We start from the raw sequence: 25,436 nt of genomic DNA, 5'->3' as shown, positions 1-25,436 counted from the left end.
GTTTCAGTTCACAATATAGTTGGGAATTTTTCGTGGATTAGTTGAGACATTGATGCGTCTCCTTAATTCTGATATTATACAATGCTCTTCAGATTATTTTCGAGGCATTTTTCTTCGCATCAATATTTGCGGTAATATATTTTGGTAATACCTAGCTACCATTTTTGACACTAGAAACCAATTTATTGGAATAATGAGATTAAATCACAATCGAATTGCACTCTGAAGATGATCCCTCAACTTGTCTTAAATAGTAGCCGTATGTCTTACACATTTGCTTCATAATAAAATGAAGTATCGATTTTTTAGAGTGCATTACGGTCGACCAGAGTAAAGTGGTTCATTGTCTTCAATGTTTCCGAAGTATTAAATTAAAGGACTTAGAATTAGGCTGTATATTGTGTGTCATAGGAGTGAAATATTAATTTTTGAAGATGTCCATTGTCCAATGTTACGTCATAGAAGGACACTATCACTCATAGATGCAATAGATCGGCACTGGTGACTTGACCCATAGCAAATGTGGTGTCAATAGAAAGCTGAGAATTAGCCATTTTCATTACGAAAATTTATCAAAAGGGTGTTTCAGGTAATGCTAAATTTCGCGAATTCGACCAAACAGCAGCCAAAAATTTTGAGGCGGCCTCTACGTAGACAGTTTCCATTTTTTTGTGGAGATAATGCGTTCATATCGCTATAAGTATTTATTAGCCTCATTTCTCATATATCCACGCCTCTATGGCCTTTTGAAAATCGCGATTTTTGAACTTCTATCGCCTTCGTTTGAGATTATTGTACCGAATTTTCGTACCATTAGTATTAGAATTTGAACCACTACTGATTGCAACCTCAACTAGTTTTCCACCACCTCTCTCTGTATAGTCTCGATGACCTAAGTTCCACTGCCACCGCTGACTCCAAACTACATTTAACCATACGGTGGTATGTTAAAAGAATAGGTATTTCCCACCCAAAATTTGGCAATAAAAGTCACCACAGTTGCCGTGACCAATTTCGATCTATTTGGATCAGGTCCTATTTTAGGATAAAATAAATTCCCGAAAATTCCCAAATTTTTTCGTTCCTTTTTATCTGTTTGTCTAAAACAATAATAGATCGAAGTGCTTCCGTTTTTTATGAACTTTTTATGGTTTTGAGCTAAATCAATTACATATTCTGATGGTATTTACAAGAAACCAGAACTCATGAATTTTCTAAAATCTGAAAGGACCATTTTACCAAGGGTTGGACACTATTCATGCTATTCACATATATTGTGTCCAGGGGGGGGGGTGCATTTTACCCAAAGCTTATCATTATTTTTTACGTCATTATTGATAAAGGTAAAGGCACAGCTCTGCTACTAGCATGAACATAAGAAATATTAAGTTTTTTCATCGTGTTCATCTTGCTGTTATGTGATATTCTAACAAGCAATCTCATTTTTGTGGATCGATTACATTTCTTATTTTTCTTGCTTCAGTCTATAATTGGAAATGATAATGTTTCTATGTAGTTTACCAAATGAATTCTAAAATGCACCGACTAATATATAATCACAGCATGTTTTTTGTGCTAAAATTCCTTAGTGGCGCCTAAGTGGATGTCGCTATATATTTTATGTGTGGAATTTGAAAATTTTCATTTCAGTGTTTTCATTTTCTCTCTTTTTTCTTCATTTTATGTGTAACAAGTTGGACATAAATCAAACGCTGAGAATTTTTGATGAATGACTTGCATTTATAAAGTCATTTTTGTTTAATAAATGCGTTTGCATTAAACATTTTGAAACACTAAAAATAATTTTGTATGAAAAATTATAAAATTAGTTAATGAATTGTGGAATTCCGTTAAATTTTAATTAACCAAATTATATTTATAGTAAACGGTCTGGAATGGTTCAGCTGTACGCAATAAAAGAATTTCATAAAATCTACCATTTATAATCATTTTTCTGCATTTTTACATTCCATAGTCTTAAAAAGAAATAAACAAACAAAATTCCTCTGCTCTCTATTACGGAATTTATGCAAATAAACGACTATAGCCTCGCATTATATGTTTGTCAGAATGTAATTTTAGAATGATTGTTTTGTCGAAATGTTGGGATGTTCTTTGTGAGGAAGAACGATTCCTTGCAGGTATAACATGAGATTGCAATATAAAGAAGTAATTTCAAAATTAGAGAGATTGTAAACTTGCAGTAGTTCAGAAGGTGTAGGTGAGGAATCGTACAATTACTTGTGAAATTATTGATGAACTAACATAACATAGCCAAAGCTCGAAAATTAAATTTACTTTCCATAAAGAATACCTACTTCTATCAAAATTCATTGAAAATAATTGGATTCGAACAAAATAATAGCAAAGGGTGGTTTCCACTATGTAAATCATCATAAACATCGTAATTAAAAAGTGGTTTCTATAATATCGGTTATGAAAGCGCTTGTCGAAAAATATTAATAATTGAAAATGGCGAGGAAAATAGCCCCAAAAGTAAAACAAATGCATTTCCACTGATTGCAGAAAACGATAAATTGATCGCAAAAAAGAGGAATGGATCGCTGAAAAACAGGAATTTTATCGAAAGGGAATTTAGACTTTCCTGTTCCCAGGATTGTCAGTTTAATTCCCCTTAACAAAATCCTTGATAAAGTCAGTGTAGTTGAACTTTAGTCCAATTTTTTTTTAAGACTCTTCAGAAACGACGCTACGCCTTAAAGAAGACGTTTAAAATGCAAGAATTAACCTGTCGCATATGGATACGGCTATTCATTTATTATAAAAATAATGACAAGCTCTTATTAATAAGGTCCTTTATATACTAAAATTCATGGCAAATAGGGTGTAGCGTTTTGCAACCTTTTTTTAATTTTTTAAGGCCTGCGGGTAGGTTCGATGCAGAATGGTCCACTGAACACAAAAATACGAAAAAAAAAATTTTGAAGTTCGAAGCTCCCATGCGCACCTCTGAAAACTGACTTTTTTGGTCCCAAAGCCATAGTGAGATTAGTTCTGCCGGCTGTGCGGAAAAATATATCTTAAGTGTATATGATAAATAATCGTAGAGACCGTGGCTTCAATTTGGCATACTTTAAAATTTAAAAAAATTTGAGTCACCGTTGAACAATTACAAAAAGTGCTCACGACCATGACTTTTTCAGATTTTTTTTTTGGATTGAAAGCTTTCTAAAATATGTGACTGGAAAGGAATATAGTCGTGTCGTAGCTCATTTTAAAGGGAATTTCAAGAGCTTTCAAACGAATATAGACTCGACGTAAAGATTCACCGGGTTGCAGATTCGATGACCTTCTAGTGTGTAGAAAATGGTACGAGAAAAACCATATTTTTTTAATTTTTCACAGAATTTATACAAAAACGGTTCCAAATTGTTCTTAGTATTGCTGGCGTTAAGAATGCAGCAATTCTGGGAAGAAATAACCGACTTTTGGGGTAACTTTAATTCGTATCTTTAAGATAATCGAAAAATCATCAAACCGACAATTTTTTTTTTAAATTACACCTTACATCGCCCATTTCGTCCCAGGATTGCTGCATTATTAACGCCAGCAATACTAAGAACAATTTGGAACCATTTTGGCATAAATTCTGTGAAAAATAAAAAAAATATGGTTTTTCTCGTACCATTTTCTACACACTAGAAGGTCATCGAATCTGCAACCCGGTGAATCTTTACGTCGAGTCTATATTCGTTTGAAAGCTCTTGAAATTCCCTTTAAAATGAGCTACGACACGACTATATTCCTTTCCAGTCACATATTTTAGAAAGCTTTCAATCCAAAAAAAAAATCTGAAAAAGTCATGGTCGTGAGCACTTTTTGTAATTGTTCAACGGTGACTCAATTTTTTTTAAATTTTAAAGTATCCCAAATTGAAGCCACGGTCTCTACGATTAATTATCATATACACTTAAGATATATTTTTCCGCACAGCCGGCAGAACTAATCTCACTATGGCTTTGGGACCAAAAAAGTCGGTTTTCAGATGTGCGCATGGTAGCTTCGAACTTCAAATTTTTTTTTTCGTATTTTCGTGTTCAGTGGACCATTTTGCATCGAACCTACCCGCAGGCCTTAAAAAATTAAAAAAAGGTTGCAAAACGCTACACCCTAATGGCAAATTGAAGTACAAGATTTGAAATCAACAAATTAAAAATACATTCATCAATGGAAGTAATATACCCGATAATAATACTGGTCATATGGTTCCCGTCTGTAACAGGGTAAGAGCGACAAAGAGGAGATGTTGACGTTGAAATGGTACCACATACTTTTGGCATAATGTCACTAAATCATCACTTAAAATACGTACCTGTTCGGGATGGTCGATTAGAGGCAAAGCTTTGTTAGAGGTAATGTCGCATGTAGTATTTCTGATGATAAACAGGTTAAGGTAGAGTGTCTGAAAAAAAATCTTGTAGAAAAAATTCGTTTTATCATTTGAAAGCATAAATAATGTTGTGTTCGTCTCGGAAGAAAATATAGGAAATTCCAACTCGAGCTAATTACTTGTTGGAATTTCCTATTTTCTCAATATACAAATAACCGTTGCTCTGCACTTTTTCCTTTTTATTTTGTTGATGACTTAAGAATATATTTTGCTCACTAGGTCCCCGGTCAATGAGGCATAACTTCGTTGACATGAACTTTAAAACTCATTTTTCGGGGATTGAAGTCAGTAATAGTCATTTTCATCCTTCGGGGCCGAAATTGTGGGCAATTTTTGATTTTTTCCCGAGTTTTCGGAACTTTGCATGAAAATTCACATCCAACTTTGGACGATTGATTTTAGGCACTTTCGCTTGTAGGTAATCGTGCAAATCAGGTGCACAAAATAACTTACCGAATTGTTTGGGACTTTGTATCTCGGCAAAATGAAAAGTTCCAAACAAGGACGTAATCTACTATATTTCGAAAAACGAAAATCAAATTAAAATGATTGGTTTTTTGAGGATATAGTGATTCAAAACCAAGTATAGATTAATTCTGTGCCCGCAAGTTTATACCGGTTAGTCGAGCCTTTGAGCTCTAAATACAAAATATCAGAGTTACTCAAGTTTTACTTTACCGTTTACAAAAGTCATATGAAGTTATCACAGAGTTATCAGAGTTATTAGGAAAAACTTGATTGTTCTATTACGTTAAGAAGACATTTTTGGTTTTGCTTCTTCCCTGGAAATTCCCGCATCTTCCGTTAATACTGAGTATGAAAATTCTGTAAACGTATTGAATGATCGTCAACGATATTCGGCCATTATTTATTTTGCGCATGTAAAATAACGATGAACGCAAGTCTGACATGTGATCGTGATTTTCCCAAAAAAAAATATTTATTTCAATCTTAATCCACATATTTTCATACAATTTTACAAAAATAGTATGGAATTTTTATAGCCACAATTGAACAAGTAAAAATTATTAAAATATTTTCGCGATCAATATTACTGATAATGGGACAGAAATTCTCGCTGTACTACGTAAATCGTTCAAGTGGCCGAACCAAAAACAAATTTTACTTGAATAGAAAATTCATTAATAAAATGTGGATGCCGGGAAAGAATTTTCTTTCAATCGATTATAGCAGCCAAATTGGCAACAAATTGAAAATTGTTTTAGTGGTTGCAAGATGTATGTTGTATGGAGTCGAAAAATGTTAATGGAATTAAGCTGCTGTATTTTTATAAAGACTACGTAAGATGGGTAAGTAGACAAAAAAAGGATGGAATTGAAAACGATGTCAATTCCTTCAACTATAAGACTGACAAATTTTTCTTCGAAGTATTTCCGATTTTTTCAAGGATTTGTTGTCGAGTAACAAAGAATCTTAGAAGACATATTGTGATTTCAGTATTAGAAGAGGGTTAGACGCAAAGGATATTTAATTAGTGTTTTTTCTTCTAAACGAATGAAGCCCCCTGCAACTAGGATCCTATTGAACGTTTGACGTTTGAAAGTAATCGGTAACTGCATAGGAACGGCGAATAGTGTTGTATTGACTGCATGGTAAACTCAATGTGAATCTGTAAGTTTTGTCCATCTATATTATGGTTCCTTATGATTATAATCTACAAAAAACGAGTCGAATTAAAACGCTTGTTTTAACCTATCACAGGCATATCAGCAATTTTTACCTGATCTATTACTTCATTTGAACGAAGCAATTTTAAGAGCTGAATTTCAAATCTCTTACTTCATTTTTAACATGCGTTTTTCCAAAGGCTCTATACCAGGAAAAAGTTGACCGATTTTTAAACGTTGGATTCGTTCCTTACATCCGCCGTTTATACAATGACAACAAATGAATGAGGGTGATATGGATTTTTATTGTGCGCGAAATTTTTGAAAACGCAAATGATTTTTGTGGAAATTTTTTTATTTTAATTTTTTTAAAGGTATTTCAGGTTTTAGGTATTTAGGGTGATCAAATATATATCACTCTAAATACCTAAAACCTGAAATACCTTTAAAAAAATTAAAATAAAAAAATTTCCACAAAAATCATTTGCGTTTTCAAAAATTTCGCGCACAATAAAAATCCATATCACCCTCATTCATTTGTTGTCATTGTATAAACGGCGGATGTAAGGAACGAATCCAACGTTTAAAAATCGGTCAACTTTTGCCTGGTATAGAGCCTTTGGTTTTTCCGACCGGTTTCATTAGTTTTATTATGTAGATAGGTTTAGAGTTAGTTCCAGCTGTCAGGATCATAATAATTTTCCGATATTCGAAGTTATTTTGGGATTAAGGAACAACGTGATTCAGTTGACTAAATATAACGGCGAATTCGTCATTTAAAGACTTTTAAAAAAGGCGACACACCTGAATCGTAAATTTCCACTTGCTAGTTTTTCCAATTCGAAATTCTTTTTAGAGATTATGATTCAACCGAATCCCCGACGTCATAACAAACATGCTCGTTGTTTAAAAGAGATTATTCCTCCTTCATTTTGATAAATTTGTGTGAGAAAAGGTGTCACATCCAATTAATTTAATGGATAACTGCATAAAATGACGGACATAATGGGCGTATTTTTTTCAAAAAAATGATCAAACAAATTAAAAGAAACTGGTGTTGTGTATCTGAAAATACCAATGATGACATTCTTGTGCTGAATTTAGAATTTGTGTGGACAAATATAGCATTATTTTCTGGAAATAAAATTTTTATTTTCGTGCTCTATGTGTTATCAGCAGCAAAAATATTCGAAATTATTATTCAACAACCGAAATTACTTTATTGCGTGGTGAGCGTACTGAGCTGAGTTATTCCTGAGTCTTCGGTTCCTGATAAGTTCAACTATTTTTAAATTAAACTAAAGAAATAATGAGAGATGTTATCGTGGATTAAATGGCTAATAAAATCTGCAAAATATTTGACACTGTTCATATTCTTACTCTCTAAGTTCGCACCGTGATTTTAAAATGTTTCTCATAATCAGATTATATTTAACAAACTATAAACTGTAAATCCTACGGAGACGTCAAAGGTTAATAATTTATTTATATACAATTTTTTCATCAAAACTTAGTAGATGGCTAGAATGGAACTATTTTCATTGTTCTTTCTCTCATTTTATATTTCCACCCTTCTGAATTTGTTTTGCATTGGAAGGTAGAATTATACAGGCATAATCTATGCTGCATAAAATGTTCCAATCTTGCCAACTTACAAGTTTGGGACAATTTATTCGTAACTTCTGAAAAAAATCTCTAATTTTTGTAGAAGTTTCCACTTGTATAGATTGCAGGCGTTTTTGTTCTATAGGGAATTAAAATCTGGCTGTGACTTTATCGAACTTATCTCAGTAAAGCAAAAAATTTTGTTTAGTGTTCCCCTAAGTCTCATTCCAAATATGACACACGCATAAAGTGAAAAACTCATCCTGTGGAAACTCGCAAAAAACCCTGAAAATTATCATCAACCGATGATAAAGTTTCCAAATACAATCGATCGTATGTTTTATCGAGAATCTATAAATATCGACTGGTAAGCAAATTATCAGTCGATATTTATTGAATTATTCGTCGATATTTACCAATTATCGATAAAAAAATCATTGATCCTCATCGTAATCGACCAATGGTACAAAACTTTATTTTACCTGGAAAACATACTAATTCCAGAGGTGGCGTTATCTAATATGCAGAACAAACACCAAAACAAACAAACAGAGCATAATTACTCTTCCATTTCCCATGGATCGCGTGAAGCGAAAGTGGAGATAAAATGTTGTTTCGACCTCCGGATACAGTGGCGGTCAGAGGTTAGCGTGGTCTAACCATCTTCAGTCGTTTCCACTGGTCCGTTACACGAGACAGCAGTAAATTTTCTGATTGAACTAAAAATTTGAAAATTTACAATAAAAGTTCTGCCACCTTTCGATTACAATGTCAGTGATTTTTTGATGGGATACACGGTTGCCATTTTACCACAACGTTCAGCATATATTTGATTTGTTTTAATTACTGAAGTTGCATAGATTTGTTGTTAAAGTATACCAGAAACAATGCGAATGAGTTGCTTTCACGTTTTGTGTTCATTTTCTTGATATCCAAGAATTTGATACTTGCCGAAATTAGACCTTGTTTTACTTGTTCAATCTGAATATTTGGCAGTCCCGATAGAACGAATTTGGTAGTTTTTTTTGCGATGAAATATCGTGTGTGAAGTATTCTGCTAGTTCATGAAGTAATTGCGTGCAGAAGTCGACATATACAAGAAGAAGAAGATCTGCACTAAAGTCAAATGATGATTCTAAACATTTATTGCTAGACTCATGCGAAAAGGCATCATTCAAAAAAAAACTTCCGCCTTTTAGGGATTGAGGAAGGTTCAGCAAACGTGTGACTGTAATGTAAGGTATAGGAAGAGCGCGGACATGGGAGGACCCTGAAAAATCCAGAAAAAAAACGGAAAGTCTTTAAAGAATGACCAAGTTGATTATTACATATTTAGAAATTGTTATTTATGACATCGAGTGCAAATTCCTTGTTTGGGCTCTCGCTCTATATGTGTCTCTGCGGCCTCGTGTCATAATACACATCGTAAGTCTAATAAAGCACTTTGCACCGACGCATCTAAATTTTGCAAATGTTGCACTTTATGGTAGCACTAGACCTAAGTTTTCAAAGAGGCAAAAGCCAATTTGTTCAACGAGGTGAACGTTACACTTCTTACGATCAACAACTACAATAGACAAACACGGAAATAATTAAAAATTACAAATAAAATGATGACCTAGCCAACCCTTAGACGAACTATATATGGGTAATTCCATGGTTAGTTGCGTTACAAATTTCGTTATCTGTGAGTCATAAAGTTAATTGTGTTGGCTATGTTTTTCGGTAACAAATCAGTCTACAAATTTTCTAATACTCAGGAGACACAGTGCTTTCATACCAACAAGAATTGGAATTTTTAGCCTGCGAAGTGTGACTTGTGTGATCTCACAAGTCGGCGGTTAGTTGCGTTACACGTTTGTGACTTTTTGAAATATTTTCACCAAATAAAAACTGATTTCGGTAAACTTTTTTTTCCCTGAAAGCTATCGTCAAGACGCGCAGTTTAAGCCCAATATGAGGTTGGTAGCCCAAAATTCGGGGGAGATATGTCAATAAAAGTGATATTTCTCGGAGGTCATTAAAAGCCAGCAATTTTTAGCCCCGTACGAAGTACGAAGGGGCTTATAGGATTACGATGCCGTGTGTAATTGATGGAATTCGAAGCAGACGGTAAGGGCAAAGTGTTTGCCTATGTTCATAGATAACGAATCCGCAATAAAAATTTTGTCTGTCCGTCTGTCCGTCTGTCACGTCGATATCTTGAGTAAATCAAATCCGATTTCAAAAATTTTTTTTTCCCTGAAAGGTAGTTGAAATAGTGAGGCTAAGTTCGAAGATGGGCGATTTTGGGTCGACCCCTCCAGAGCTGGGGCCCCATAAGTGCTTTAACGTTTTCCAAAGATTTCTCTGGCCATTTAAAGGCTACACTTGTAACTGATACATCAAATGAAAGGTATTTACAATACCTATCCACAAAAAAAAAGTTTATGGAAATTGGATGACCGACTCGTGAGTTAGACCCCTTGGTGTGAACTAGGTACAGGGCGGCAAGCCGTTTTTGCTTGTAGGTTAGTCATATTTGAACGGATTTAGATGGATTTTGATTTATTAGATAGGTATTGACCGTACCAATCAGGGAAAAAAAAGTTTATGAAATTCGGTTTACCGGAGCGTGAGCTAGGTCTCTTGGAGCGAGCTTATATGTGGCTACTCGGCCGTACAGTGAAGGTGGTGTTTTTTGTTAATATCTCGAGTAAAATTTAACCGAATTTCATGAATTTGTTTTTGTTTGAAAGGTACTAACGAATGTAAAGCAGCCGTTGTACTTTCCACCTCCTAACAAAATGGCCGTCGGCCGCCATTTTGGATTTTTGTAAAATCAATATAAATCGGTGAAAATGATAATTCCAAAATCACTGATCAGTGGGAAGTGTAGTTTGTGTTACTTTTGAAAGGAACGTCGTACGGGGCTTCGTAATTGCGCTATGCATTACATTGCATAAGAATTTTACGACGTTTACGGGCGCAATAGGCTTACGGTAAGAGTAGGGCGACGGACGAAGTAGGGTCACGTGCGCAATAGATGTACGGGTTTGTACGGGGCTCAGTCGCAGCAAACGCTCCGACTGTTCTGACGGCTCGTTTTTTTTCGTAATTGGTGGTTGTTACCTCACAGAAACTGTTGCTTTGGCTCAAAACAGTTTGTAATAATGGTTACAAAATTTTTCGAGATAACCTCAACGAGTTAAAATTCGAGGATGACACTTATGACCACTGGGAAGCTGTTTTCACCTACGTCACTCACCCAACTAACCTGATTGACCCAAAGTTATTTTTCTCGTGAAGTCATATGCTGTAGCTTTCGAATGACACCGATCTTCAGTTTTTTTTGAAAAAATGTAATTTCGGCAACGTTTGGGTCGAAGTGATTTTACCTTACTTCGAAGCAGAATGAACCAAAAATCTTCAAAAAAAATTTTTTTCGTGTCATTTGGAGCAATTGTGGAATTATAGCGTTCACATCTACAGGAAAACAAATTTACAAAAATCATTTGAGATTTATTGAGAATATCTCGAAATGTCGAATACAAAAAAACACTTTTTGTCATATCTCCCCTAGACGTCATTTTACAATGGCCTCATATTGGTGTCAAACTACGCGTCTTGTCAATAGCTTTCAGCAAAAAAAAGTTTAGTGAAATCGGTTCAGGTTTCGTGAAATAAACTAGAATTTTCAAAAATTTTCTAAAAACAAGCATCGGTTACCCCGACTGGCCAAAATGGTGGCAAATCAATTTCTAATTCCTTTCAATTCCGTTTAATTACCTCAATTACCGGACCAACTCGTCTAATTGCCGGATTCGCTCTATTTCCTTTCAATTCCTTTCAATTCCGTTCAATTCCTTTCAATTTCTTTCAATTCCCTTTCAATTCCCTTTCAATTTCCTTTCAATACCCTTTCAATTTCTAAAGGTACTTCCTGTCAATTCCTTTTAAATGCTCTTAATTCCTTTTATTTCTTTAATTAACGGATTAACACCACTACTTGCTGGATTCGCCCTTCAATTCATATAATTCCAATCAATTCCTTCAATTCCACGAATTTTCGAAATAATTGCTCGATATTTTCAAATAGATATAAATTTAAAGTCAAAGTTAAACCCTTAAGCATTTTGGAAAAAGAATCGTCAGACTATATCAAGATAAAATTTGGAACAACTATGTTGTCCTACATTTGTGACTCATTTTGTTAGAATCTTTAATTTTTACTCATACTTTTAGAAGAGATTTTTCAATTCCAATTTAGATTAAACCGTCCAATTGACTGCAGTTTTGTTTAAAATGATTTCACATCATTGTTTATTTTAGATAAATAGTATTTTTCGTACTAAGCCAGGAAATGACGAAAAACTTTTGTGCATCAGACAACTGAAATACGACATATTTTGCCATGATTTTTCATTAAGAAATGTCAGTTTTTCCCGAACTATATATCGTGCAGATATCGTGATTGTAGCGCGAACGAAGTGAGGGCGACAAGCGAAAGTGCCTAAAATAAACCGTCCACAACAGATGCGTATACACACAACTTTTCATGCTGAGGGCCTAAGTTACAAAAAAAATCCGTAATTTCTTTACGATTTATGGTGCGGGAAAGAAATTACATGAATTTTTCCATGACTATACGATTGATTAATATGGTGAATGTGAAGTGTGTATGTTTTCAAGTAAATTGCTGTGTTTGTCTATTTCAGTCGTCCGATGCACAAAACGTTGTTCGTACCTCGACAGGAAATGGATTTGTTCAGCACACGTCAGCAAAAGCCAAAGCACTCAATTTTTTGTTTTCCTCAAGTGATCGACATCGTAAGATTTTAGGCTTTTGAAAAGTTGATGGAATAGATGATATTGTCGGTGATGCATTTTTTTGTAAATTTGGTTTGAAACTGGAGCATTTCGCATCGGCAATGCCCCAGCCTAACATTCCCCCGACGAATATTCACTTGTTTGTTGCGGCTCAAACTCTTCCGTATCTGACTCACAAGAATCCTCTGAAAAAGAATCCTTCAGTGTGCATATTTTGAACATAAAAGGACGTTGGACCTGTTCTAAAATGGAACTGATCAACACTGTACACTGTTATATATTGTGCGGGAGCTTTTAAAATTAAAACAAAAAGGAAATAATCTGGTTTTGCATTCGCTGGTCCTTCTTTCCGATAATCACACTTATCAGCATTTACTCTCATTTACTTTCAATTCCTTACAATTCCACATATTTCCAGTCAATTCCGATCAATTCCTGCCAATTCAGATCAATTCCGGTCAATTCCATCAATTCCAATTATTTACCGGATACTCCGGCAATTCCTTTGAGGGTGTGTAGTCAATTTCCCGAGTCGGTTACCCCTCGACAAGCATACATTTTTATGGTTGTATCTCCCCGAGGTTTTCGGCCACCGACCTAATATGGGGCTTAAACGACGCGTCTGGTCTACAGCTTTCAAGGAAAAAGAAGTTTGTCGAAATCGCATTTCAATTGGTGAAAATATTGCGAACAGTCACTATTTAGCTGGAATTACCCATATAGACTGGAAATTACGAACAAAATTACGTAAATAATGTGTTCCCAACATGAAATACGAAATGTTTGATAGTGTGAGAATTGGTGGGCAAATTAGCGCGAAGAATTTGAATTTGCTTACCACACAACACTTTTAAAATTTAAAAAACATTAAAATATGAGAACGATTACCTTAACGATCATGGTGGAAACTTTCAGAGACCGGACGTGCTACTCGAATAGATTTGATTTATTCCAATATATTAGATGCGCTACCGGTTATAGTGAAAATCATATTTTGGAAGACACACACTTTTGACATATGTAATTTAAGAAAGAGTTATAAATTGAGACTCCTTCTCTTGTGCTAATGCAACCTCTAAAAATACGCGTCTGCACAATATTTTTATTACAAATTAAGAAGTTCCGAGCGTACGCTGAAATTGTAGCATACATTTGTGCGTTTCGAAATTTTCGATCGCCTTTTTACGAGAGCCCTTATTGAAAAATGTACGACCACATTTTCGAGTAAAAATATGTCAGCTTTGAATAAAAAATAAAATTGTCTGTGAAAGTTTCATGTGCTTTGAGAAAACTGTACCGGTGCCCAAAATTTGCATCAAAGGTACACTTTTCTCAAAGCACATGGAACTTTCACAGACAATTTTATTTTTTATTCAAAGCTGACATATTTTTACTCGAAAATGTGGTCGTACATTTTTCAATAAGGGCTCTCTTAAAAAGATATCAGCGATCAAAAATTTCGAAACGCAGAAATGTAGGCTACAATTTCAGCGTACGCTCGGAAGCTCTTTAAGATTATTTGTCCCGAATAATAAAAACAAAACTTTATATTCGCAGTAATTGAAAATCCATTTCCTAAATGCGAAATTGGCAACTATCAAAAATATCAACGCCTACATGTATTGGTGTAACATTCTACGTAAAATGGTACGAAATATGCATCTTATACAAAGTTCGTACAAAGTGATGTTGGGGGCACATTTTATCGTACGAAATACCAGTCTTATGTAGTAATAATTCTTTTTTACGCAAGTGTGGAAAAGTTGTCACTATTTTGATACAAGTGCGGAAAAGTATCCCGGATGAAAATGAAAGTATTACAAGCTCGAAAAACAAAGTCTCACGTCTCAAAAGACAATAGATTCGAGACCATGAGGCTATGTTTTTGGATTTCAAATAATTGGTGTTGATAATAGATTTTGACACTAGCGAAAACTACTTAGAAAAATCTCATTTATCGACATTGCTACCAATATAACAATCGTGTCGCGAAAAATAAATTTTCGAAAATTGTGGGGTTGAAAACACACGAATATTAGAAAAATAGCAATAAAAAGGCAAAGCATTTCCCTAAATTACCAGTTTTTCCAGCTCGCCTTGCATACAAAAGTTACCAAAGTCACAAAGATTTTCTTTAGTTTAGATTTTTAGTTTGCAATTTCCTTCTTTCGATAAAGTCATTAGAAGTCAAATCGAAGCGGTACCTGGTATTGACTTTTATTTGAATTATTACGAATCTAAGCGAGTACACAAGATCGGTAACAGGAGTTTCTCTCCGGATCAAACAAAAAGACAAATTTTTCACGACAACAAAAACGATTTTTTTTTATTTTCGTTAAAGCAAAAAATGAACAAACGATTTCACAAAATTTTATGTTTTTTCAATTGTTCCGTGACCCATTATTTGAAGTATGTGTCGAAATTGTCGCTTATCAATTTCCTATTAATTTCATTATCTCATTATTATGTCGTATGCTATGCCACTGGATCTCAAATTTTCAAAAAATTAAACTGAATGAGTGGAAAGTAAAGTAAAAAAAAAAGAAAAACATAAAACTGAATCGAATCGTTATTGGAAGCGTCCCCCTCTTCTCTATGATGAATCCACTTAATTATTTTCCAATTTCGTTTCACTTTTTCGAATTCATCCACTTAGCACAATTTGGATACCGTTCCGGATTGTAGTCAGGATCACTTTCGATACGTTTTTGTATATTACTACGTACAGCTTGCTCGAACGATCCGTAAGGTTCTTGGATATGTGGATGCGCTGCCAAACTTTCTTCGGTCGTTAACATAATTGAATTTGCATTGCTTTGAGATTGAATCACTTGACGCAGTGTATCAGTCAGTATTTGCGAAGGATTGCTGCCTGACGGTTTTGTGCTCGATATTAATTTTCTACGCTTCGACGACATACCGCACAGGTAGGCATCTGAGTAGGGAGCTTGGGGACTCTGTAAAAACACAGAAAAATATCCAAATCAGACTCGAATCCGCAATTGCATAGCGTTTTACGTACCTGTCGACGTTGACGACCCATATCTCTGGTAATAACTGGCAGCCAAGTTGGTGGCATACCATTGTGCCAGCTTTCTGATCCGACAACAACATTAGGCAATGGTTCTGTATCAATCGGAGCACTGGCCTCCGCTAACACATTGCCAGCGGTCGGTGGTGACGGTAAAATTTCATCGTCAGTAATTGGTTCTTCGGTTGATGTAGTAGGAATCACATCATCAGTTTCCATTGGCTAAGCGAAAATTTGTTAGCTTTTCATGGTTGCTTTTGGAATGAAATTTTTACCTGTGGTGAAGAGGAACTGGCGGCGGATGAAGTCACTGGTGGACCTTCCAAATGAATAACTAGGAATTCCTGCACTTCAGGTGCCACCTCATCGGTAATGCGCTGTGAAAAGTAAAAGATTTTCACCGTTGTTTCATTGTATGGGAAACTGGCGATAGCACAGAGCGATTTGGATCTTGAGGAAATGAGCGAGTGGTTTCCAGATTTTTACAACTCGTTAAGTCTCGGTGACACTCGAGGAATTTAAAAAAAGATTCAATTCCTAGTCCGACTTGCTTCTCAGCAGAGGCAACAGTCAGAAATTCGACAAAAAAAAGGAAGCAAAAATTACCTGGAATGTTTGTAACCGTCTGGCGATAGCCTGAATGACCCGACTTTGCAGTGCCCGAACAACACCACGTCTGTTTGCTAAACAATATCGGAATGTTAACATCGATCGCATCGAATGCAATTGTCGGCAAATACTTACGCTGCAATCCAATGGTAATCATTTCTGCCAAAAATTGCTTCGCTGATATGTATCCGCCGAGAATCATCAGAATGATGAACAGCCGTCGGATGAATTCGTTCAATGTACGCAAAATTCGCACTCCAAATTGATCGGAATCATCATTTAGAATTAGACTGACCACAGTGGGCAAGGTGTGATGGATCAAATTGTTGACGGAATGTAGAGCATTGTAGCTTGGATGTGAAAAGCTTGAGCTGAGGCAAGAGTCATGCAGTACGTTCAAAATGTGGGCGAATGGCTGAAATGGTCATTTGTTAGATGCGATAAGACGAAACATTTGCCGGTTTTAATATTACTCCAGTCATGTCGGGTGGTGTGCCAAAACGTTGCGTTACATAGGCTTGTAAATCGCTACGAATTCGGTTGAAGACACTGGGACTCGGTGTTAGATTGATCAGGTCACGGATGGGAATTTCACATCCAAACAAACGAATAGCTTGATCACTGTCACGGTTGGCGATTTCGTCTGAAACAAATGGAGAAAAAGTTTGCCGAAATTAATACCGGTCCGTGGCGCTGTTGCTAACAGGGAATTAGGCAGGACGATGAACAGACCTTCCAAACGATTCCATGTACTCTGTGGTACACGCTGGAAGCTGTATGTTCTTCGTCGGATTGTACCGCGTCTGGGATGCGCAACATGGAAATGTTGTGGCCGAGCGTTCACATCCTGATTCTGGCGCACATGGTGGCTGTTGCATGGCAAAAATCGATCGAACGACGACAATTGTATCGATGGTATCGGTACCGGGCGTAAGCTTCGCATATGCGTTGCTGGAATGCTGGCCAAATGTACTTGGGGCCGAGCAGTTGAACGTGTCTGTGTGGATGTCGTTGGATGCGTAGCTGTTGTAACTCTTGGCTGATCAGCTCCTAAATCGACGGTAATTGTTAACTCTTTGAGAAAAAATTCACAGTTGAATCAATATGCCGCAACGGTTCAATTAACGAGAAAATTTTCACATTTACCATTGTTAATGGGCGTGCCGGCAGCGTTCTCACCATTCAATGGCGATGTTTCTGCCGTAGTAGATTGTGCTGCGGCCGACTGCGGTGTTGATCCATTTGTCGATTGGGGACTGGTCTGATCGGATCCATTGCGTGGATTGATTTCGACATGAACATCGGCATACATGGGAACAGAATTAACGACGGCCTGAATGAGCCGAGCTACATGCAGTTGACGATTTACTGGAATGGAATTATAAGGTAAAATTCGCTGAATTGGATAATTGGTATATGAAACGAACCTGCTCCTTGGGCTGCGGCTGCTGCAATTCCATTTCCACCGTCATTACTTTCACTGGATGGTTGGGTGGATGTTGCTGGCGCAGAAATTATTTCTACAGTTGATGGGACTGGACCAGTCAAAGGCACTTCTATACGCTGACCCGGTGTGACTGCAGCAGTTGGTGCTGTGTTGTTATTGTTTGCTGTAGCTGTTTCATTGTTGTTCCCATTGTTGGTGCCAGCATCCTGACGGCGTACGAGATTCTGAATGAAAATTTTGGTTAGCCGAGTGAGTTGTTACAAATATCGCCAACGTCACTTACCGGAATGGCAATGCCGGAACTGACGAACGCACTTTGCTCGACTAAAATCGGACGACAGCAGAGATGTCGTGGTGTTGTCAATGAAAGATTGAGCATCAAATCACTGATGGCGTGCTGTGCATGCGACATGTAATGCAAAGCTTCCGAAACCCGATCGAACACACGTTGTGCATTCTCCCGACCAGTGGTGTCCTGCAAAAAAAAAATATTTGCTGGCGATCATTCAGATGGATGGATTTACGATCTTACAGATTCTTCAAATGCCGGATCATTCTGCAACAAGTCGTAATACTGTTGTACATATGGCTCCATTCTTGATTGTACGGTTCGCATTTGTTGGACTACTTCGGCTAAGACTTGAGGACTGGTTGTTTGATTTCTGGATGGGGTTGCCCCAGCTGGATTTGATCCGTTGCTAGTTGCGGTGTCATCACCGTTACTGTGAATTACACAAAGTTGGCAGTGAAAAACATGAGAAAAGAAGAAAATTCTACCGCAAATTACCGGGTCGGTGATGAGGTTGCACTTTGAGAGCGATTTGGTACGGAAACTCTAACACTTGCCACTTCAACTTCTCCTTGCGGATTAATTAATCCACTCGGTGGTTGCGGTGGTGGCACAGTTCCATGAACAATTAGTGGAGTTGCATTGCCACCGAACAAAATACTAGGTCCTCCGCCAGATCCGTCACTAGATCCACTTTGTGTAGTGAGTTCAATGTTTGTGAGGCCATTCTGTGGGAAGACCAAAACCGAAATATTAAATTTTTCATTTTGCGACGACAAGACCACAAACTATACCTGTCGAAATGCAGCTGACATTGCACCTTGAACAGCGGACACGAAATTTTGCACATCTTGTTGTGGTACATCGGCATCACTTACAGCTGAAATGCCCAATTCAAACACAGTCGACTCCAATGTTTGCTGTGCCAGCATATCCATTTCGCTGTTGTTCAAACCCTAAAAATGAGACAGCAAATTTGTTTCAATTTATGAACAATTGGTTCAGCAACGCTTGCAGCCGCAATCACTTACTCTCTCTGGATTCTCCAGAAATGTGACGATGTTATTGGCACACTCCAGCATATGTCTGGCAACGGCAATACGATTCATGCACAATGTTGACGATGGATTGACTGTTGTTGTAAGTCCGTGTGTGGATCCAGCATTGCCGCCCATCGGTATAGCCATTGCACCAACAACCATTCCGTCGAGATCGAGTGCCCGGCGAAAGGCATCACCGAAATTGTTGCTACGACGGCTATTCTGTGACGGTTGCGGTGTGGACGACGCATTTGAAGTCGCTGTATCACCGGAACGATTTGCTCGGGGCGGAGGTCGTTCCACCAAATGGACAACTTTACCGTTTACGTCTGAAATCACAATTATTTGAATTGATAGATTGCTGTTGACTTTTGGTGTGGCGGTTCGTTTAGGGGTTTTAGAGAGGTGCTAGGATTTGTGAATTAATTCCTAGAATACGACACAAAAAATTTTCTTCAAAATTTATGAAATAGAAGAACACCGGTTACAAGTCCTTTGCTGGTTACAAGTCCTTTGTCAGTTACAATATTCTAAAGATACGATGTGCGTGTCATAACAAAATGATATTTCAGGTCAGACGAGCTCGACAAGCCTCACATTAGTAGCACAGTCATTCAATGTCATGCTAACATTGAGAATCACAAAGGAAATTGAATTCCAAGAACAATTGAACACTGAGTGTGTCGAAAGAGAAGAGAGTCTCTCAAATACGTGTGGATATTTTCCGGTAACTTTTGGAGGAATATTGGTAATTAAGTACTCGGCAATTACATGGTACAAGGCAATTAATTTTAATTGAAATGATTTTTTTTGCACTTTAAAAGGCTGTTCTAATCGAAGAAAGAAGACAAAGCCATTGGAACTACAGTCAGTACAAAGTAGCTGTGCACCCTGTGCACCCATAACTACGCAGCAAACTAATGTTGCTGTTTCTGCTCGTTTCTTCCGCCTAAGCTGATTTATTCAGTCTATGTATCGAGTTTCGGTTAATTTAACTATATTTGCTTACTTTAAAGGCCACCAATCAATTGAAACTTTCGGCAATAGCCCTGACGTTGAATGAAAAATTTGTGTGAAACTGCACAGATGTTTCACGCAGAGTTCATAGTTGAGGTGACTTTTTATTATTTTCGAATTGCGTCTGTTGTGATCGACCTCAACTCATGTATCGATTTTATTTATTAACTTTAAAAGTGATTTGTATTAGTAAGCTCGAATGACATTTGTTGCGACAAACTTTCCGACTACGGTTTGATGTTGCATTGCATTACACTTCAGAATACAATTTGATAAAGAAAATTACTCACCGTACTCTCGCAAGGGTTTTTCATCATTCAAAACTCGTCCGCAGTAAATTAGACGTTGCATATCCGCAGATATTCCGGTATTGGATGCAATATGCTCTTTAAACTGGCGCACAGTTATCTGGGAACATTATTACAAAGAGAAAATGGGAATCAAAACACTGAACTCAAATTCCGGGAATCGTTGCCCAACACTTACATCATCCTCAACCGTAAAATCATGGTCTTGGGAGTCCAAAGTTTTTATTTTCAGGCTTATCATGTTGCACGTATCTGATATTATCTGTAGGCAAATTAATTTCCAATTTAATGATCACAATTGAATGTATAAGGCAAAACTGATTTGGAAAAACTATTTAAAAAGCTAAAGCGAACATAACCTCAAACTAACTTAATTCAAAATTGAATGTCTCGGAGCTATTTGCCCCTAACTAATCCACTAAGAAAATGTTGAAATTTAGTCACACCTTCAACAATGCAGATTTTTTAAATTTTCCAGATAGATAATTTGTGTTTCTGAAGTCAATTTTTTATCCAAAATGTCCAACAATAACTTCGTTTTGTGCCCCAAATAAACTGGACTAAAACACACCACTCCGTCTTAATTCCAATACTAGTCGAAGATCGATTTGAGTTTAGAAAATTTACTGCTAATTCATCTGTTCAGATTGATCAATTTGCAGTGCAATTAATACGCGTTTACCAATCGAAATTTTCTTTTCAAAAAGAGTTTTGTCTGAGAAAAAGAACAACCTACTCACAACTGAGATTTTCGCAATTCAGATGTCGCTTTCATATTCGTTCGATTTGTTTATGTTTTTTGTTTCGTTAAATGCAATAATGTCGAAAATTCGTTATGTGATTTTCAAAAAATCATGATGATGATGAGCTATGAGTAGCAAAGGTCGTATCTAGCCTCAATGTAGTTTATTGTAAATGGTTCATATGAAATTTACATTTGCATTATTTAATCACGTAAAGCACAGTACGTACATGTCTCCATATTTGTATTTTGACGAGTGGGAATACCGGCTTCGGGTCGGGCATTAATGTCCCCACTCGTTAAAATCAAAATAAGGACGATTTGGACCCATGGACGTAATGTTATATTAAAGAAAGGTAGAATCGGTAGAATGATGTAATGTCAACTGCTGCTTGACAAATGTTCATTATGCAAAGTTAAGCAAGCAGATAAATGTCTGATGCATTATAATCACGGCAGAGTAAAATAAACCAGGCAGGAGCGGTTCATTTTCGAAACGTCAAATAAGGGACCTAATACATGGGATGAAAATGAACTCAAATGAACATTGACATAAATTGAAAAATTTTATTCGCAAAATATCAAGGGCTACTAGATTATTCAGGTCCCTAGTCAAACAAGCGCTCCTGCCTGGTTAACTTTACTCTGTCGTGATTATAATGCATATGTGTCTGCTAATACTTATTGCTATGTAACTTTGTTGGCATGCACTGCATACACAGCAAGGATAATCTATCGCGGTAATACAACTATGGCAGCTTTAACTATAAAGACTATAAATCTGTTTTCGAGTTGCGATTGCTTTATGCAAAAAGTGTCTGAGTATATTATCGTTATATTCATAAACCACAGTATCAACCATTTCGATAACAAAAATTTAGTTGAGAGCTACAATTCTTCGATAGTTTAAAGTTATGAGTTCTACGTTTCGTCAACGTCCTTATAACAGATTCTTCAGAGTTATAAACCTCAGTGCAACGAGTTCTAGTCTGTGCTGTATAATGCTTTCACAATAATAAGAATTAAATTTCTATTATGACACTTAACATTCATCAACTCCATCGAAACAAACAGAACAAACCATATATTGATGAAACTGTTGAAGTCACTACGTTCACTTTATACGTTTATACGTTTTGTATTTCAAAATAGTTCGAAAATGAAAATTCGGATCAGCTGTTTTCTTTATCACCAAAATATCATTCAGAGATAACTGCCCTCTCTCATACGGAAAGTTTAAATATCTTCTATTCACTCACAGTGTAAATAGGTTGGACATCGTAGGATTTGTGTTATTTGTGATTTTCCAATTTGAAACGTATACGTTAGGAACCGGCAAAACTATGGCATACAAATGTGTTAGACAAGTAAGTCGTATAAAAGAGCAATAGAGGATGATTGGTAAATGTTGGCTCGCTATTAAAGGAATTGAGCAAATGCATGATTGGCTATTTAAGTCGACTTGTGGGTTTAACTTAACATTTAAGTATGCTCGCAGTCCTTCTATTATTAATATTGCCGGTGATTTTTTACATCGTGTGATGTTAGGGTTGCCATTATTCTTACCATTCAATGAAACTATCAATTTTCTTATCTTGTCAATTGACGTCAAGAAACCTCTGTTTCTTGATAATACCATCTGTGTATACACACTGTTTACCACCTGTGAATTACTTTGGAAAATATTTTTTTAATTTATTTTTAAGTTGAATTTCAAGATTGTCAATGTCTGACAACATAAAAAGTAATTTTACTTGCAAATTATTTCATTGATAAACACAGAGTCATGAAAGTCAAAAGAATGCAAAAAGGTCAATTAACAAAAACATAAGAAATAGGACAAGAAAACGATAGTTGATTTGGTTTTCGAATCGCATCGACTAATTTTAAATGCGCCGAATTTGGTCTGTGTAAAGGTCAACTGTTACCACTGATACCTATAAGAATTAATCTTATCAATTGCATTGTCGCTATCTCCTTTTCACACACCCACATCTTGGTGTTCATTTGAGCTTTAGAAGCTTTAAGTATTGTGTTAAGGAACAAAATATTTTCCAAATGACCAAAATATTGACTGATGAATCCCTGAATCAATTTCAGCTGAATTTATTCAAGCGACATGTAAACAGAACATTTCAAACCCGGCAACAATCACCGATTTCCACAGGACCCAATTTTGCATTGAGCGATGACCAGAAAAATATTCAAGAAATGGCTCGGAAATTTGCCAGAAATGAAATAATTCCAGTTGCACCTCACCATGATCGAACCGGTGAATATCCGGCTGATATCATAAAGAAAGCATGGGAGATAGGATTACTTAACTTGAACATTCCCACTGAATATGGAGGAGCAGGATTAGATTGTCTAACTGGGTGCTTAGTTGGTGAAGAGTTTGCGTAAGTGACAATAATGATTTTGAAAACTAGCACCAATAGAACTCCATTTTAAGCTGAAGCATTGGTAAAAGGTGCTTTGTTAAACTTACGCAATCCTATTTCAGATATGCGTGTTCTGGAATTGAGACAGCGTTGATGATAACGGATGTCGCAGTAAGAACCATAGAGAGGCCCATACAGAAAATTTTAATTTTGAGTTTCTTTCTGCGTTGTAGCAACTTCCGCTTATGCTTGCCGGTTCCGATGCACAGAAACGAAAATATCTTGGACGTTTAGTGGAAGAGCCGTTAGTGGGAGCTTATTGTGCAACTGAACCGGGAGCCGGATCGGACGTAAACGGTTGGTTACAATTCGTCCAACACGGGCAGTATTATTAATTCCAATCAAAATTATAGGAATCAAAACCAAGGCTGAACGCAAGGGCGACGAGTATATTTTGAATGGGCAAAAAATGTGGATCACAAATGGTGGTGTTGCGAACTGGTACTTCGTTTTAGCTAGAACGAATCCAGATCCAAAAGCGCCAGCCTCCAAGGCATTTTCTGGTTTTATTGTCGAACGAGATTTTCCCGGAGTGATTCCTGGGCGAAAGGTAACAACAAAATTCGAATGATTCATTTGAGATTGTAGCGTCGATTCTAAACAGGAAATTAATATGGGACAACGGGCCAGTGACACTCGAGGTATAACTTTCGAAGATGTTCGCATTCCGAAGGAAAATTTATTGTGCGGAGAAGGAGCTGGCTTTCGCATTGCAATGCAAACGTTTGATAAATCCCGACCGAACGTTGCAGGTTAGTGATTGATGCAATGTCGTCCAAAAATGAGTGTTAAAGCAAATATTTATCGTTGAACAACCAGCTGGAGCGTGTGGTGTTGCACAACGTTGTCTCGACGAATCTGTGAAATATGCATTAGAACGGAAAACGTTTGGCGTTCCCATTGCTCAACATCAATCCGTTTCGAATATGCTCGCTGACATGGCTATCGGTGTGGAAACATCTCGTTTGGCGTACATGTTGGCTGCATGGCAAACCGATAATGGACAGCGAAACAGCTACACTGCATCGATTGCAAAGTGTTACGCAGCTGACACAGCGAATAAAATCGTTGCGGATGGAGTACAGATTTTCGGCGGTAATGGTTTCAATTCGGAGTATCCAATGGAGAAATTGATGCGCGATGCTAAAATCTATCAGATCTATGAGGGCACGAGCCAGATTCAAAGAATCGTGATTTCAAGATGTCTAATGGAAATGGCCAAGAGTGGGGAAATGGGACGACAGTGAAGTGTTTTTTGTTGAAACAATTTCTTGTTGATGAGCTCCCAATGTTTTTGACAAATAAACTTTTACATTTTTACCGAAGAAAGGATCTCTCGTTTCTGACGCCTCAAAATTCGCTCTTCTCATTATGTCGTGTTCGCCTGAAGGAATGAATTGGAATTTCCATCGGGTTTCGATAGATTCAGATGATTGGCTGAAGTCTCTCCGGATATGACACAATTCTTAAAGGAGTTGACTTTAAAGCAACGGCTAGTCACCTGTTGCCGACAACAATGACAAAAGTAAACGATGAACTCTAGGTAATGTTTTTTATGTGAAGGAAAAGACTTTGTATCACCCACCAGGCGATTGTTAAGTCAGCCGTAGTTGGCAAGGATATTAGCAGTGTTACTATCGGAGCCACTACTTCATTTGATTTGCGTATTTACAAGAAATTCATTTCAAATCTTTTACTTCATTTTTTTGAACATTTAGTTTTTCGCTATTAAAATCACGTTATTTATACCTACAGTCGTTGTCAACATTATCAACGAGAGGATTAAATCTCAGAAAATCAGGGTTTTTGAATTAATCTTATTGCCGTGAACTTGTAACCCAGAACTACCACTGTCTATGCAGTAAAATCAATAACTCGACATAGTTTAAAATCAATTTCTTCGGTTATTTAAATATGTAGTCGCTTCCGTAACCATCGCTTCCGCTTACTACAGTCTATATAGTGAAACGAGTATACAAATAATTCATCTTCGTACAAATTGTAATAACAAGTGTTCAAAGACGGATAGACGTTCTGTCGCGGACGTTATGTCTGAGCG

General features: G+C 36.7%; 2 protein-coding genes across 8 annotated transcripts; one reads left to right on the top strand and one right to left on the bottom strand.

The window, feature by feature from the left end:
* Positions 1-14,752: 14,752 nt before the first annotated feature.
* LOC119080191 (large proline-rich protein BAG6) lies at positions 14,753-20,953 on the bottom strand. 5 transcript variants are annotated; one of them, XM_037188433.1, is made up of 17 exons: positions 20,639-20,953; positions 20,373-20,456; positions 20,177-20,294; positions 18,861-19,198; positions 18,624-18,785; positions 18,328-18,557; positions 18,073-18,262; positions 17,824-18,015; positions 17,521-17,764; positions 17,240-17,461; positions 16,892-17,143; positions 16,567-16,736; positions 16,229-16,508; positions 16,091-16,167; positions 15,760-15,861; positions 15,476-15,706; positions 14,769-15,410 (listed from the first exon to the last, which is right to left on the bottom strand). In XM_037188433.1, exons 2-17 carry the CDS (start codon positions 20,433-20,435, stop codon positions 15,084-15,086), a joined length of 3,198 nt encoding a protein of 1,065 aa, XP_037044328.1. In that variant the 5' UTR covers positions 20,436-20,456; positions 20,639-20,953; the 3' UTR covers positions 14,769-15,083. The 5 variants fall into 5 exon arrangements, 4 of the variants coding, with proteins under 4 accessions (XP_037044328.1, XP_037044325.1, XP_037044326.1 ...); XM_037188430.1 differs by having other exon boundaries at positions 16,826-17,167; positions 20,639-20,952; XM_037188431.1 differs by having other exon boundaries at positions 16,826-17,143; positions 20,639-20,938.
* A 1,178-nt stretch (positions 20,954-22,131) lies between these two features.
* LOC119080187 (probable medium-chain specific acyl-CoA dehydrogenase, mitochondrial) lies at positions 22,132-24,706 on the top strand. Of its 3 annotated transcripts, none has more exons than XM_037188424.1 (7): positions 22,132-22,303; positions 23,037-23,335; positions 23,440-23,488; positions 23,551-23,674; positions 23,731-23,927; positions 23,982-24,129; positions 24,197-24,706. In XM_037188424.1, the coding sequence occupies exons 1-7, from the start codon at positions 22,280-22,282 to the stop codon at positions 24,622-24,624; spliced, it is 1,269 nt and encodes a 422-aa protein (XP_037044319.1). In that variant the 5' UTR covers positions 22,132-22,279; the 3' UTR covers positions 24,625-24,706. The 3 variants fall into 3 exon arrangements, with proteins under 3 accessions (XP_037044319.1, XP_037044321.1, XP_037044320.1); XM_037188426.1 differs by having other exon boundaries at positions 22,133-22,303; positions 23,104-23,335; XM_037188425.1 differs by lacking the exon at positions 22,132-22,303 and adding an exon at positions 22,316-22,337 and having other exon boundaries at positions 23,104-23,335.
* The last annotated feature ends 730 nt before the right edge of the window (positions 24,707-25,436 follow it).

Source organism: Bradysia coprophila, unplaced genomic scaffold (genome assembly GCF_014529535.1).
Source record: "Bradysia coprophila strain Holo2 unplaced genomic scaffold, BU_Bcop_v1 contig_350, whole genome shotgun sequence".
Lineage (NCBI taxonomy): Eukaryota > Metazoa > Arthropoda > Insecta > Diptera > Sciaridae > Bradysia > Bradysia coprophila.
Note: the sequence above shows the minus strand (reverse complement) of the source record. Positions and strands in the feature narration are given on the sequence as shown.